At 41.7% G+C, this 17,231-nt stretch overlaps 1 protein-coding gene across 1 annotated transcript in view; it reads right to left on the bottom strand.

Moving 5' to 3' along the window:
• ANKRD28 (ankyrin repeat domain 28) overlaps positions 1–17,021 on the bottom strand; it is a gene marked incomplete at both ends in the record, with an annotated part of 164,050 nt that extends 147,029 nt beyond the window's left edge. Inside the window, one exon of the mRNA XM_080715265.1 lies at positions 16,995–17,021. Within this exon, the coding sequence (XP_080571391.1) occupies positions 16,995–17,021 (27 nt within the window). The remainder of the gene's footprint in view (positions 1–16,994) is intronic.
• Between the last annotated feature and the right edge of the window lie 210 nt (positions 17,022–17,231).

The raw sequence follows: 17,231 nt of genomic DNA, 5'->3' as shown, positions 1-17,231 counted from the left end.
AGTAATTAAAATCTTATTTCACCAAGACCTTCAGTTACTCTTAAAACATTTAAAGCCGGGCGTGGTGGAACACGCAATCCCCGCGCTTGGGAGGCAGAGAAAGGAGGATCGCGGCAGGTTCGAAGCCAGCTGCGCTGGCTTAGGAGACCCTGTTTCCAGATAAAAAAATATAAAATAGGCCCGGGAGTGAAGCCCAGAGGTAGAAGGGTTTCCAGGAAACCCAGTACCACAAAAAAAAAAAAAAAAACATTAAAAGATAAGTTACCATACAACTAAGCAATTTTACTCCTAGAGATTTTTCTAAGAGAAATTAAAATGTTATATCTTCACAAACATAGATATGCAGAAATTCACAGTAGCACTATTCATAACTACCAGAAGTAGTTAACAATTCAAGTTCTCATCAAATGGAAAATGGATAAATCATATGCAGTTTATCCTTATGATGGAATAATATTCAGCAATGAGGAACTAATACAAGCCGGGCATAGTGGCATACACTTGTAATCCCAGCATTTGGGAGGCTGAGACAGGAGTATGGTGGTTTACTTAGTGAGGTTCTCTGCAACTCAGTGAGACCCTGTTTCAAAATAATAAAAAACAGGGCTGGGCTGGGGATGTTGCTTGGAAGTAGAATGCCCTTGGGTTCCATTCTCAATACCACACACAAAAAAAGAATGTTACAAAATGAACCCCAAAACATATATATACAAAATGAAAGAAGACAACAAGGATGACATAGCTTATCATTCATTTACACAAAATGTCCAGGAAAATATACCTGTAGATTACTCAGTAGTTGCCTGAGTCTTGAAATGGGACCTATAGTGACTGCAAAATGGGCAAGAATTTTCTTGACATGATATGTTCTAAATTGAACTGTGGAGATGGGTGTGCTACTCAACTACTATTCAAATTTGTTAAGAATTATAACTGAAGCAGAGCATGGTGGCACATACCTGTAATCCTAGTACCTGGGAGGCTGGGGCAGGAGAATTGCAGGTTCATGGCTAGCCTCAGTAATTGAGTCAGGGTCTCAGCACCATAGCAAGTTAAAAAAAAATATATATATATATAGGACTAGTGGTGTAGCTCAGAGGTAGAATGTCCTTGGCCTCAATCCCAACACACACACACACACACACACACACACACACACACACACACGATGATAATAATAATGATAATGATAATAGAATTTTTTTCTTAAAAGAAGTGAAGTTTGCTGGGCATGATGATATACACCTATAATTCCAATACTTGGAAGGCTGAGACAGAAGGATCAAAGGTTCAAGATCAAGTCATAGCAATTTAGCAAAACAGTGTTTCAAAACAAAAATAAAGGTAGAATATCCCTAGTTCAATCTCTAGTACCAAAAAATATATAGATTGATTCCAGGGCATTACCCAGGATGATCCTCAATTAACACCTTTAATGGGACCCCAAGAATCTGTATTTAAGCTAGTCAAGAGATTATGGTGTATGCTCAAGCTGGGAAACAGTGGCTTAAAAAATAAAGAGGTTAAAACAAACAAACAAACAAAAATCTCCACAGAAAAGTTTTAAAACAATGTCCTGGGGTGATGCACTACTATAATCCCAGTAATTGGAAGGCTGAGACAGAGAAATACAGGTTTGAAGTCAACCTCAGCAATTTAGCAAGACTCTAAGCAACCTAGCAAGACCCTGTTTCCAAATAAATAAAACAGTGCTAAGGGTGTAGCTCACAGCTAGAATATTCCTAGAGTGTGTGTGTGGGGGGGGGAGCCTTCAAGCCTGAGAATACAGGACACAAGTACAACTTGGGAAATTCTTCCCCCCTTTGGCCCATGACAGCAGGCTCTTGTGGCTTTCTTCCTAATTCTAATAACTTAGGATTCCTTTCTTCCACTTGGTTCCATATTCTTTTATTATATTCTCTTGGCCATAAGCTCTTCTTATTCCTTCAGTGAATTCACTCACTTCAATTACCACTAAAATACTTCTCTGGGTCCAACCTCACATTCACTGACCACCATTAACAGTATTTCTTCATTTAGATGTTCCACAAGGATCTCAGTCTTTCAAATAACAAATTCATCTTACCTTCAAAGTAGGTCCTCCTCTAGCATGCCCTATCCAATCAGGCCCCCTATCCAAAACCCTAGGAGTCAGTAAAGACTCATTCTTCTCCAACTTTATCCCCTATTCCTGTTAGCAAGTCCTATCAGTTTTACTTCCAAAATATTTCTAGAATTCATTCCCACCTCATCTTCAGTTAAAACTATTTTCTTTTCTTTTTTTTTTTTTTTTAATAAATTTGTACTGAGGCCTCCGAGGCCGGGATTGGAGCCTGCCAAGGGGTTAGGCCGGTGCCGGGGCCAGCAAGACAGGGATCGGAGCCTACCGTGAGGCAAGGCCGGTGCTGGGGCCTCCAAGGCCAGGATCGGAGCCTGCCAAGGGGTTAGGCTGGTGCTGGGGCCAGCGAGGCCGAGATCGGAGCCAGCTGAGGGGTTAGGCCCGTGTCGGGGCCAGCAAGACCATAATCAGGCCTCCCATGAGGCAAGGCCACTGCTTGAGCCAGCGAGGTCTGAATCGAGCCACGGGGTAGCCAGGCCACTACTGGGGCTGTCAAGAGTGGGATCGGTGCAGCATGCACAGAGAAATATCGCAGAAAAAAAAAAAATCAGATGCTTCCCCTAATCAGCAAAAACTAGGAGGAAAGGGGCAACAGGAAGAGGTTGAGCTATAGAAAGGGCCCTATAGTGAAGCAACTAAGGTGACCAATCAGAGGGTATGGAATAGGGGAGGATGGAGCCTCTTTAAAACACAGGAGGTACATAAACAAATGTATCAAAGTTAATCACCAAACAAGCATGAAATCGAGGGAGGGGGAGGGAATGGGATGGGGGCTAGATGAGGGCTAATTGAATGATGTGTGCTTGTATATCCTCTCAAGTCTTGTATTCCAATGTGATATATGATTACAATGCACCAATAATAATAAATAAAAAAATAAATTTGTATTGGTGCATTGTAGTTATACATCTCAATGGGATAAAAACTTGTGGAGCTATACAAGCACACATCACTCAGCCCCTACCCAATCTCTAACCCTTCTCTCCCCCTCTCTCCTACCCATGCTTGGCTTCCTGATTGACTTTAATATGTTTAAGTACATCATGTGCTCTAAAGAGTTTCCCTTATCCTCCCTCTTATCCCCTCAGATATGTCACCTTCATTGCTCCTCTATTGGGTCCCTTCTTCATCTAGAGTTCCTCCTGTTACCCATTTCTCCCTAATATCTTGCACATTAAGAAAAACATCTGATTTCTTATATTTTTGTGTGACATTTCACTGTAAATTCCGTAATTTTATTCTCCCTTATGGCTGGGCAAAATTCCATTGTGTACATATCCCATAGTTTTGAAATCCACTCATTCGTTGAAGGACATCTTGGCTGATTCCACAGTTTGGCAATGGTGAATTGTGCAGCTATGAACATGGTTGTTCATGCATTAGTTTGGTATTTTGGTTTTCATTCTTTATGGTAGATACCCAGAGGTGATACTGCTGGATCATATGATAAGTTTGTTTCCTTCTTCTGAGGATCTTCTATACTGTTCTCGAAAGTGGTTGCACCAACTTGCAATCCCACCAACAATGTATTAGAACATCTATTTCTCCACTTATTCCCACTTACGGAGAACATGAAAAGCTAGAAGGCGAGTAACTTTGACAGGATGATCCAGTCACAACCAATTTTTTTTTTAAATAGAGGTCACCTGGGTCTGGAAATCTGCTGAGAGATTAGGTGGGGCAGCGGCACCTTCTATTGCTTCCTGGTCACACAGTTGAAGAAACCCGCTGGCCCTTTGCTGTGAAGCAGGCCCCAGTGCCAGGCCTTCCACACAACAGGCTCAGGGCCCGGCCTCACTGGCTCCAAACAAGGCCTTGCCCTGCGGCCAGCTCCAGGCCTGGCCTGCTGGCTCCAGACACGGCTTCTCCCCATGGCTGGCTTCGGACCCAGCCTCGCTGGCTCCAGACCCGGCCTCGCCGCCCGACAGGCTCTAGTTACTGTCACTGTGGGCATGACATTTACAGAGGTTCCTATTTTCCTCCACATATATACATACAAATAAATAATGTTTTTTTAGTAGGAGAAAACACGTGTCATTTTTAGAAGCTGAGTGCCCAATTCCCTAGCAGCAATGGATTTTATCTCCCCACTGAAAATGGAGGCTCAAAGCCTCACCATGGAGAGCAGGATCTACAGCTCCAAGCAGACCCTGACCCCCAGCGCAGTGCAAAAGGGTGCAGCAGCCATGAGTTCAGGTCTCTCAGGACCTCCGGCGCAGCATATCAGCCCAGCAACACGGGCAGGCTCCCTCCGACTTGCCCTGAACATTTTTCTTACATAGTATGTTGTCCAGAATTCCTGCACATGTGCGGCAAGAGCAGTCTACTTTTGGGAAATATATTTTCAAAAATTCAAGGTAGACTGGATCTGCTTCTCCCAAATATTGGCTGCTGCCGCTACCGCCATTTTGGTCGTCTCCGCAAAACTTTTTCTTACATAGTATGTTGTTCAGAGTTCCTGAGCATGTGGGGCAGGAACAGTCTACTTTTGGAGAGATTTCTTCAAATATTCAAGGTGGATTTGGTTGGATCTCTCTGCCTCTCCTGAATACTGGCTGCCACCGCAGCCTTCTTGGTCTCTCCTAGAGTTCTTAAGTATTCCTGTGCATGGGTTGCAGGAGCTGTCTGCTTTCTGATCTCTTCTGGGATATCCCTCCAAAAATCACTTTTCTTGCAGTGGCGGGTACCATGCTGCAGTCTTGCCTCTCATTTCGCCATTTTCCACTCTCTCTTCTATATTTCAGATTAAGATGTGATGACTGGAAATGTTTCTGTGTGTTGTCCCATTCAGCTATTAAATCAAAATCTGTTGTCCAGGGTTTTTCAGGGGGATGCATATCCTATTCGGCTGCTGCTAACCATCACCGCTGCAGTCATGGTCGTAACTGCAGCTGCTGCCATCTTCCTCCCTCTTCAATATTTTTTTAATAAAACAGTACGTGTCTTTTGCAGGAGTTGGGGGCCCAAGTACTTAGTAGTAATGTTTTATCCCCCCACCAAGAACAGAGACCCACAGCTGAACAATGGAGAGCGGATTCTGCTGCTCTAAGCACACCCAGCCTCAGCGCTGTGCAGATAAGCATGGCAGCCGGGATCACCCTTGGCTCCTAGGACACGTGGCGCTGGCTGATCCAACTATGCAGGGCTCCATCTAACACACCCTAAACAGTTTTCTTACATAGTATATTGTCCACAGTTACTGAGCATGTGGGGCAAGTGTAGTCTACTTTCGGGGAGATTTCCTCACAAGTTCAGGGTTGGGTTAGAATGAATTTACCTGCCTCTCCTTGATACTGGCCGCTGCCGCCGCTGCCACCATCTTGGCCCTCCTTCCGAACATTTTTCTTACATAGTATGTTGTCCAGAATTCCTGAGCATGTGAGGCAAGAGCAATCTTTTTTGCGGGGGAGATTTCTCCAACAATTCAAGGCAGGTTGGATTGGTTTTATCTACCTCTCCTGAATACTGGCTACCACTGCTGTTGCCGTCTCCGCCATCTTGGTCCATCTCTTCTTTCTTATATTTTAGTTAGGAAGTCAGGCTATAAATGTCTCTATAAGCCGGGTGTGGTGGCACACGCCTGTAATCCCAGCATTTGGGAGGCTGAAACTGGAGGATCGTGGTTCGTGGACAGACTCAGCTACTTAGTGAGGCCCTCTGCAACTCAGTGAGACCCGGTTTCAAAATAAAGAATAAAAAAATAGGGCAAGGGGTGTAGCTTGGAGGTCAAATGCCCCTGGGTTCCATCCCCAGACCCACAAAAAAATAAAAAATAAAAAATAAATAAATGTCTCTATATATTGTCCCAATCAGATATTAAACCAATATCTGATGTCTGGGGTTTCTCAGAGGAATACCTGTCCTATTTGGCTACCGCCATCTTCTCGGGAATTCCTTCAAACCTATTTCTAAATGGATATAACTTCTTACTGATTCCTCCGCCTCCAGCTTCACCCAACACACTGGTTTGTATTGTATACTACCTCTCCTGCAGAATTCACTCAAAACAGAAATCTTGTACTCATTCCCTGCTTTGGATCTTTCAGAAGCTCATCACTGCTTTCAGAACAAAGTTCCAACTCCTTAATAATCAGGATCTTCATGATCTGGCCCCTATCTCCAACACAGTTCTCTCTTGATACCCCCAAGTGATCTGTACTGCAAGCATATTCACCTCTTGACAATTGTTTGAACATTTTTTTTTTTTATCCTTTGGAGTCTGGTACAGGACTTGATGCACAATAAAATCAGAATCCGTAAGTCATGTTATATTTGGGGTAACATGCCAGGTATGGTAGCCCACACCTATGATTTGCCAGAATGGCAGGTTCAAGGCTAGCCTCAGCAACTTAGTGAGACTATTTCAAAATAAAAAAAGGAAAAAGTGTAAATATGGTCGGTTTGATTCCAAGTACCATAAATTTTTTAAAAAAGGGAGGAGATGACACACACATGTAGCTAACTGAAGTTAATCAAACAGGCAAATGACAGAGAGAGTTAAGCTTAGAACCAGAATTACTTTTGTGAATCATCACTGAAGAAACAATATTTGGAAGTCTTGAGAATGAAGAAGCTCTGTCAGTAATCTGGGTTGAAAACCAGGAGATTTTTCCTTCCTAAGTTTTTATTTTATTCAAGGAGCTATACTGGACTTCCGGGAAGATGGCGACCGAGAAAAGCGGGGCTTAAGAGCCCCGCTAACAACAAATCTCCATTACCACAAAATCAGCGCCTTTCAAAGCCAGAACAACATCACCAGAGAAACAAAAAAATCACCAGGCTCCAGAGAGAAAGCAGACTGAGAACAGAGCCACAGAGGAGATCCTCACGCCCGAGGACGCGGCTTCACGCCCGAGGACGCGGCAGCAGCGCCATACTGCCAGCGCACCGGCGAATTCACGGGATGGCCACAGCAAGCCGAGGGGAGCCGCTGCGGAACAGCCAGGCGGGATTTCTCGGCGCAGAGGGCATCTAAAGCTCCCAGTGGCTGAGCTCAGCACACGCTGCAGGGATTCAGAGTCGAAATCAAAACCAAGAAAAAAAAAAACGCCAGCCCCATAGCCGAGGGCGTAGCAGCGGCGCCATATTGCCACCGGCGGCAACAGCACCAAACTCACCGAATTCAGTACAGCTACATCTGCGTACTCAAGAACAGTGAGTCAAATTGCGGGCCACAGAGGAGAAATCCCAGTACTGTACTCACTGGGACTTGACCCAGTGGGAGAGGGGCGGTGGCAGTGATATCACACCATAGGAGAACGTGCAACCTGGCACCCCCCACAGTCTAAAGCAGCCTCTATCGACTCTCTAGGTCGGAGACTCTGTGATACAACCCAGTAAAGGAGTAGTGGGGTCTGAGATACTACTGACTCGAGATCCAGAGCACCTTAAGTAAAGCCATAGTGACCCAAGGGAAGAACCCAGAGAAGGCACAAACTTCCGAAATCATGGGAAAGAGGAATAATACTGGAGCAATGAATACTCACAACCCCACAACATCAGAACCCGATAAAACAGAAAATCAGAGATTTCTAGAAGATCAAATCAGGAAAATAACTGTAGAAATAATAGAGGTGCTTCGAAAAGAACTCAGAGAGAGCCAAAAAGAGATAAAGGATGCAATTAATGAAGTAAAGGCCTCAATTCAAAGCACAAACAACCGATTAGAACACATGGAGAACAGAATCTCGCTCTTAGAAGATGATCACTCCAAAAATGAATGCATAGTTTCTAATTTAGAAAAAAAAATCCGACAGCAGGAATCTGACATTGAAGAAATATGGGCCCATTTTAAGAGAGCTAACCTAAGAATAATTGGAATAGAGGAGGGAAAAGAAAGTGAAACCAAAGGGATCAACAATCTCTTCAAGGAAGTAATAGCAGAAAATTTTCCAGACATAGAGCAAGAGGTCGATACGCAGGTCCAGGAAACGTATAGAACTCCCTTTAGACAGGATCAGAGAAGAGGATCCCCACGCCACATAATTGTCAAAATGACCAATGTGGAAACCAAGCAGAGAATCTTAAAGGCAACAAAAACAAAGGGCCAACTGACATTCAGAGGCAAACTAATTAGAATCACTCCAGACTTCCCAAATCAAGTTATGAGAGCCAGAAGGGCTTGGAGTAACATATTCCAAGCTCTGAAAGAAAACAACTTCCAGCCAAAAATTTCCTACCCAGCAAAACTTTCTATCAAATTAGATGGAGAAATGAGAAGCTTCCACGACAAACAGAAACTGAAGGAATTTATGTCTTCAAAACCAGCACTAGAGAAAATACTCAAAGAGATTAACTACAAAGAAGAAATAGGTAACACACATCAGAACTAGAGAAACAAGATTTTCCATCCAACAGACAAATAAGATTAGTTATCTGTGGAGATTCATTATTTATGTTAGTCTTTTACCTATCTCTAAAGGGTATTGTTTGCCTTTATTGTTGTTAATTTTTAGGATTTCTAGTTGGAATATTAATATACCTTCAGATATAGCATTTGGAAATATTTCATCCCATTCTATTAGTAACTGTTAACTCTGTTTACATTGTCTTTGGATATACAATATGTTTTTTATTTTTAGGGAGTTTGTATACTCTTCTGTTGCCTGTGCCATTGAAATCATAACCAAGAAATCACTGCCAATTTTAATGTTGTGAGGTTTTATGACCCAGATTTTCTCCTAAAAGTTTATAGTCTTAAGATTTATATTTAGGTCTTTTATCTATTTTGAGTTAATATTTGTATATGGGATTAGGTAAGGGTCCAATTTTATTCTTTTCCATGTAATTATTATTTTTCAACAATATTTAGTTAAAAGATTATTATTCCCACCACCAAATGTTCGTGGAAACCTTGTCAAAAATAACTTGACAATATAGGGAAGAATTTAGCTCTAGGCTTTTATTTAACTCCAATGGTTTATATATCTGCCTTTAGAATAGTACTACACTGTTTCAATTATTGTAGCTTTATATGGTTTGAAATCAGAAAATATACATCTTCTAGCTTTGTTCTTTTTCAAGATCGTTGGGGGTACCTAGAGTCCATATTCCATATTAGGATTGATTTTTTTTTCTGAAAAATAAATATATAAATATATGATAGTTTCACCTAAAAAAATAGAAAAAATAGATTCTCTGGTAAGAAAGAAAGCAAAAAGAAATATTGAAATGTTATCTTTAAGTCATCAAAAGCTTGGTATCAGACAAATGAAACTGTTATGTGAGATTATCATTTTTAATTTTGGATAAATTGCTATAATACTAGATGTCAATCACTAAGCCAAGCATGGGAGGGAGGGATAGGGAGAGAATGGGGTGGGGATTGGGTGGGGGCTGATTGGGCAATGTGTGCATGTATGTCTACAAAAGTATGTATCCCACTATGATGTATGAATACAGTGCACGAATTAAAAATAAAAATAAATAAACAAGTAGCTATACTGTCCAGATGAGAACAAAATACTTGATATTCCCATTTAAGATGTCAGTAATCAACCAACTAGGAACAAAGTGAAACCTACTCAATCTAAGATGTCACTGAAAAATTCACAGGTAACATATTTAATGATGAAAGACATTAATGATGTAAAAATCAAGAACAAAACAAAGACACCACTTCTATTTAACATTGTACTAGAAGTTCTAGTCAGGGCAAATTAGCAAGAAAAAATAAAAAGCATCTAGAATGCTTTTATTACATTTCTATATCTCTTAGTCGTATTCTTTTTTGTTTCCTATAAGGATGTTGACCACTTGGATTTAGAACCCACTCTAAACCAGGGCTATCTCATCTAAAGATTCTTACCTTAACTATATTTACAAAGATCCTTTTCCAAATAGGATCACATTTACAGGTTCTGGCAGTTAGGGCTTTGGCATACCTTTGAAGGGACTACTATTCAATCCACTACACTGTTAGAAGAAAACATAAGAGTAAGTAATTCTTCATGATTTCAGATTAATAAATGATTTCTTAAACATACAGCAAATGCATAATCAACCAAAGAAAAAAAGACTGGCCTTCACTAAATTAAAAACTTTTGTGCTTCAAAGAACACTATCAAGAAAGTGGAAAGACAACCCAAACAATGGGAGTAAAATTCTGCAAGTCATATATCTGAAAATGGACCTGTGTCTATATAAAGAACCTTTTTGTAAGCTTGGTATCAGACAAATGAAACTGTTATGTGAGATTATCATTTTTAATTTTTGATAAATTGCTATAATACTAGATGTCAACCACTAAGCCAAGCATGGGTAGGAGGGATGGGGAGGGAATGGGGTGGGGATCGGGTAGGGGCTAACTGGGCGATGTGTGCATGTATGTCTACAAAAGTTTCTATCCCACTATTATGTATGAATACAGTGCACCAATAAAAAATTTAAAAAAAGAACCTTTTTGTAATGTAAAACATTTAATTTAAAAATGATGACACTATAATATATAAAATAGCTATTATAAATGCACACAGTATACTTCTATAGCTGCCAGGTTTACTTTTTTTATTTTTAGGAAACTGTAAGTTATACTGTGGTTAAGACTTGTATCTTTACTCTTGAAAAAACCCACATTCTATCACAGTGATGTACGGTCAGCCTCAACAGCCCCAACTGTTAAACACTTGGATCAAGTTATAACCAGTTTTATTGCAAAAGGACCTGTACACATTTATTATCAATGTTAGTACCTTAGTAGCTACCCAACAAGGCATCAACATACAGAAACACGCATGAGAAACAGGTTATCACCCATCCCCTCTGCACATCAGCAACCTGTCACTCCTGAGCAAGTGCTCTCTCACTGAGGCCTGTGAACAGTCACTTTTCCCATTTATCCTGAGTGAAAGATGGAATGACTTAAGTACAGATGTAAAATATTATAAAGTTTCTTACAAAAAAGTCACAAATTAAACCAAAGTACTTTACAGAATTTACTACAAATGGCATTAAAAACTGCCTTCCCTTAAGCTCCCCATATCCAGTGAGCCAACTGGAGGCTAGTGAGGCGTACGTGGTGGTTTGTTTGAAGACACTAACCTGTGTGCCATCCACGCTAGGAGTAACCATCATGTCCAAAATATATAAAGAACTTCTACAACTAGGGGGGGGGGGGCGCGGCGCGCACGCTTGTAATCCCCACACTTGGGAGGCGGAGACAGGAGGATCACGCAGGTTCCAAGCCAGCAGCGATGGCTTAAGAGACCCTGTTTCCAAATAAAAATATAAAAACAGGTCTGGGAGTGTAACCCGGAGGTAGAAGGGTTTCCAGGAACCCCAGTACCACAAAAAAAAAAAAAGAAAGAAAGAAAGAAAGAACTTTTACAACTCAATGAGTGTGATATTGTGAAATACATACTTGGTTTTCTGTCCTGACATAGCATTCCTAAAGTCCTTGTTATCTCTCAAGAGCTAAGAGTGACTGTTTTATGATACTGAAACTACAGATGAGTGATGACCCCCCCACACACACACACAGCTTCAGGACAGGCACTGCTCACCTGAAGGAAGAAGGTGAGATTAGAGTGCTAGAACTCCCAACCTCTGGAGAGGGTAAAGGGGCTGAGACTGACCTGATCACCAGTGACTAATGATTTAATCAATTGTATCTACATAATGAAACTTCCATAAAAATCCAAAAGGATTGGGTTGAGGGGACTTCCATGGATGTACATATAAAGAAGGCACAGAAGCTTGGGGCCCTTTTTCCAATGCCTCCCACTATGCATTTCTTCCAAATCCATAAAATGAACGCTAGTTTTCTAGGGCTGGGGAGGATAGAGATTCAGAGGATGGTGGTTTAGGAATAAAAGGCTTTAACATTCGTGTGTGTGTGTGTGTGTGTGTGTGTGTGGTACTGGGGGTGGAACCCAGGGGCATTCTACCTCTGAGCTACACCCCCAGCCCTATTTTTTTATTCTTTATTTTGAAGCAGGGTCTCACTAGTTGCAAAGGGCCTCACTAAGTAGCTGAGGCTGATTGCAAATGGAGATCCTCCTGTTTCAGCCTCCCAAATGCTGGAATTACAAGCCTGTGCCACCACGCCCAGCTAAAAGGCTTTATTTTAGCATGATAAAATGTTCTAAGATTGAAGCCGCAGGTTTGAAGCCAGCCTCTTTGGCTTAAGAGACCCTGTTTCCAAATAAAAATGGGAGTGTAGCCCGGAGGTAGAAAGGTTTCTTGGAACCCCAGTACCACCAAAAAAAAAAAAAAAAAGAAAAAAAAAACCACAGCTCTGTAAATATACTAAAAAACACTGGATTATACAATTTATATTTATTCATGAATTACATTTTAATAAACCTATTTAAAAAAAGAAAAAGCTATAGAATTTTTCAGTCCAGAAATTCATGAGAGAAAAAAAAAAGGCTGCCTTTACAGACCAATTTATACTTCTCATTATATTTGGGATTTTGGGGAGGGGGTATTATCTTCAAAAACAGGAAGTAAAGTGAAATCTAGACCGTAACAACTCTTCGTTTCAGGAACAAGTATTTCTCTCCCCAAGTCTCCCTTTTTCTAGCTGCTTGCTTTAATAAATGTTATTGGTGGCCCAGAAAAAATATGTATTTTTAAGTTTATAACAAGTTTAGGTACGTAAACCTTTACCAATTAAGAGTCTGAACTTAAGCCAAGTACAATGGCATATGCCTGTAATCCTAGTATTGGAAGGCTGAGATAGGAGGGTCACAGGTTCAAGTCCAGCCTCAGCAACTTAGTGAGACCTTGTTTCAAATTTTTTAAAGGAGGTATAGCTGGTTGTGATGGCACACACTTGTAATCCCAGTACTTGGGAGGCTGAGACAGGAGGATCACGGGTTCATGGCCAGCCTTAACTACTTAGTGAGGCCCTCCGCAACTTAGTGAGACCCTGTTTCAAAATAAAGACTGGCGAAAGCTGGGCGTGGTGGCACACACTTGTAATCCCCACGCTTGGGAGGCTGAGACAGGAGGATCGCATGGGTTTGAAGCCAGCCTCAGCTACTTAGTGAGCCTCTCAGCAACTTAGTGAGACCCTGTTTCCAAATAAAATATAAAAAAGGTCTTGGGGGTATAGCCCGGAGGTAGAAAGCCTCTGGATTCCACCCCCAGTACCACCAAAAATAAATAAATAAATAAAAATAAAGCCGGGCGTGGTGGCACATGCTTGTAATCTCCACACTTGGGAGGCGGAGACAGGAGGATCACACTGTTTCGAAGCCAGCCTCGCTGGCTTAAGAGACCTTTTCCAAAAATAAAAAAGTATAAAATAGGTCTAGGAGTGTAGCCCGGAGATACAAGGGCTTCCAGGAACCCTAGTACCACCAAAAACAAACAAACAAAATAAATAAAAATAAAAAATAAAAATAAAAAATAGGGCTTGGGGTGAGCTTGGAAGTACAATGCCTCTGGGTTCCATCCCTAGTTCTTAAAGAAAAGAAAAAAGAAAGAAAATAGCTGGGACTGAGGGTGTAGCTCAGTTGCAGAAGGCATGCCTAGCATATACAAGGCCCAGAGTTCCATCCCCAGCATTACAAAAACCCCCAACAACTTTATCATCACTTGACTACTTTATCTCAATGAAAACTGTTTTTAATAGGACTCTTATTTTGTAGTTTTCTCCAACTGACCTAAGTTAGCAGGTACAAACTAGTTCCTTACTAGCCTTTTTAGAATCACAGCATTAACTATCACTGATGATTACCAACTTGACACATTTACAAACAGATGTTGCATAACAATTTGGAGTTCTAGCTTCCTTAAAAAAAAAATTGAGGTTATGAAAATAATAAGCTAACTTGCACAGTAACAATGGCCTGGAGCTGAGCTGCAGCTAACATCCATACCTGATCTTATACCCATCAATTCTACCACGCCCTATGGTCTTCTACACACAGAAACCAATACAGTTGCCATTTAGCTTACCAGTTTTTTTTGGTTTTTTTTTTTTTGCGGGTCTGGGGATAGAACCCAGGGGCATTCGACCTCCGAGCTACACCCCCTGCCCTAGTTTTTATTCTTTATTTTGAAACTGGGTCTCACTGAGTTGCAGAGGGCCTCACTGAGTAGCTGAGGCTGTCCGCGAACCGCAATCCTCCAGGTTTCAGCCTCCCGAATGCTGGGATTACAAGCGTGCGCCACCACGCCCGGCTAGCTTACCAGTTTTGAAATGTGTGTTCCTTAATCTAAACAAAGATCTTCTACCTTTTTTTTTTATTAGCATGTATTGTTAAAAATCAAGTATGATTAATTTTTTAACTGAAAAAAATATCATGACAGCAGCACCTGTTGGGAGAAAACTCCTCCAACTGTGTTACAGATAAATGCTATATAAACCAATGTGAAATAATTCAGAAAAAAATTTCATATGCCTACTCCTATGGATAGAAAACAAATTATCTTCATTTTATTTACAACTAAAAGTTATTTTAATCTACTCATAAACAGAAAGTAATACAGTAATAACTTATTCCCATTGGGAAAATGAGAGAATGCTGCCTTATTCAGATTGAGGGACTATGAAAACAATCTGCTTTATTTACTTATTGACTTTATATTTTAAAAACATCTGATACCTTCCAAATGCTTAAATGCACAAAGAAAACCCTTACCCATTTTTATCCTCTACACATTAAGCTACATTTTTCAAAACTAGAAGGAAACAAAATACAAGGTAAATATGGAAATAGACCTAGAAAAGTAGATCCTACTACATCTTATCTCACATGTATATAAGGCTTCTGAGTTAGAAACTATGTCAAGTACTTTCCAACTTTAAATATCTATGTACCTATCCAGATTTTCTCTTTTCTTCCAAATAAAATAATTCATCTGAACTGCTTTCCCTGAAGATGGGAAAGGTTAAGAGTATTTGCATCCTATTTTATCATCACTTCCAATATCTAATAACATATCAACATATAAAATGACTTCCCTTTAAACTAGGCAAAAAAAATTCTCAAAGTCTTTCAAAAGAGAGACAACTGCTTGGTAAGAGGGCCGATTACTTAATGGTACAGAGATAAGCCTCAAAGGTTTTCTCCCATCCATGCCATTTCATTAATTTGCCCAACTACTCCCACATTTACAAGAGCATTGATGAATATTACGTAAAACTGGAGTAGTATCACAACTGCTTCATAACTGCAATTCCTAAATATTCAAGTGCAACTGAATTTTTTTTCCCCCGTAATGGGGATTGAACCTAGGGGCATTCGCTTCTGAGCTACATACTTAGCCCTATTTTTTTATTTTTATTTTATTTTTTTTTAAAGTTGTGGAGGGCCTCAATAAGTAGCTGAGGCAGGCTGGGTACCTGCAATCCTCTTGTCTCAGCCTCCCAAGTACTGGAATTACAAGCATGTGCCACCATGCCTGGCAGCTTGCAACCAACTTTTATTTCCAACTGAAAACACAATCCTGTTTCTGCTTAAACATGATAGTGAATAAAAACAGAATGTTTTAAAAGTCCACCAAATTCCTAATGTACATCACAAAAATAACTTTTTTCAATTGTAGCACCAAAAATAAACATGGAAACACAAAATGCTACTAGACTGGCCAAGATTAGTGGAAAACCTAGACTTTAGAGTTCCATGCTGTTAAAAAATAGGATGTGCACTAACTACACAGGAATTAGATATGATCTATACTTTACCTGTTATTAAGTGTTATCTGACAGAACTTTGTGAGACGGATGTGTTCAATACAAAACCAACAGCTAGAGTAGCTACTCACTTGATATAGCTAGTAAAACTAAGTAACTAAGTTCGTTTAATATTAATTAAATTTAAGTTGCAACATGCAGCTACTATACTGAATAGTGAAGTTCTAATTGTAATACAAAGTATATACTTAACTAAAAAGAGTTTTTCAAAGTATCATGTCCTGGTAACAACAGAAGCTAAACTACTCTGATACTGAATTGATATATTAATCAACCATCCCCCAAGCATAACATTTACTTTTAATGTGAGAATCCATGACACTAATTCGACTCAGAAATCAAGATACTCTATTTACTGAGAGATATTAAAAATGCATCAAGTTTTTCCCCCATTGTTTTTTTTAAACAGGGTACTCATTTTCAGAAGTTTCCCAATGCGTGCAAGTTACTTAAATCTGTTCAGTATCTTCTGTTCAGAAAAACGTGGCAAAAATAAATTCTCAGCACTCTTTACGGCGACTCGGTAAATGTCACATGTAAATTTCTCTTTTCTTTAAAGACGAAATACAAATATTTGAAATCTTTTGCATCGCTTATGAAAGCCTTTTTACCCATCATCCCATGTTTTCAGGTGTAGGAATCATTCAGAGCTGCTTTTCCATTCCTATACACAAAGTATTTTTTCAGTCCCGGAGTGTCACAGTCTCTCTGGCGCTCCAGGTATTCTTTGACCAGCTCTTCCAAAGTCAGGAAAAGTAACCAAGATGGTGTGCAAAATGTCAAAAGAAGAAAACAAGCCTGGGAACTCGCACATTGAGTAACTCATCCCTAGCTCAATCAACCAGTTTTAATGTTTTTCTCTCGCGGAGAGAGCCAGTGCCTCGAGCTATCCTCTGAAGCAAGCCGGAGAGCAGAGCAAGGTCGTGACCCTGGGTCCCGGGCTTGCCAGCACGACTGCAGCCCGCGGCGGAGAGCCACCTGTTAGGCCCGGGCCTCACCTGGCAGGAAAGAGGCGGCGCCTGCCCGGCAGCGCGGGCCCGGGCGCGGCGAGCGAGACCCGCCCTCGGCCGCGGCGCCGAGACCCCGACCGCACGTGGGCTCCCGGGCCGGCTGCCCTGACCGGCGGGCGGCCCGCGCCCCGGTCCCCCGCCGCCCCGCCGCCCCGCCGCCCCGCCGCCCCGCCGGCCGAGGCCCGCGCCGGCCCGCCCTCCGCCGCCGCCCCTCGCCTACCTGGTCGCGGAGTTTAAGGAACGCCATGGCGGTCGCCTCCGCGCCCACTCCAGCCTCCGCCGCCGACTGGCCCGCCGCGCCCGCGCCAGCAGCTCCGGCCGTGCCCGCGGGCCGGTGACCCGCCGCGCCGAGGAGACCGCGGGCAGGGGGCGGCGCCGCCTCCCCGACACCCGCCGCCGGCGAGAGGCGAGGCGCCCGGCCGGTCCCGCCTCCTCCGCGGAGGGCTCCCCGCCCTCT

Source organism: Muscardinus avellanarius (genome assembly GCF_963383645.1).
Source record: "Muscardinus avellanarius genome assembly, chromosome: 18".
NCBI classification, from domain to species: domain Eukaryota; kingdom Metazoa; phylum Chordata; class Mammalia; order Rodentia; family Gliridae; genus Muscardinus; species Muscardinus avellanarius.
This window is presented reverse-complemented; position numbering and strand designations above follow the sequence as displayed.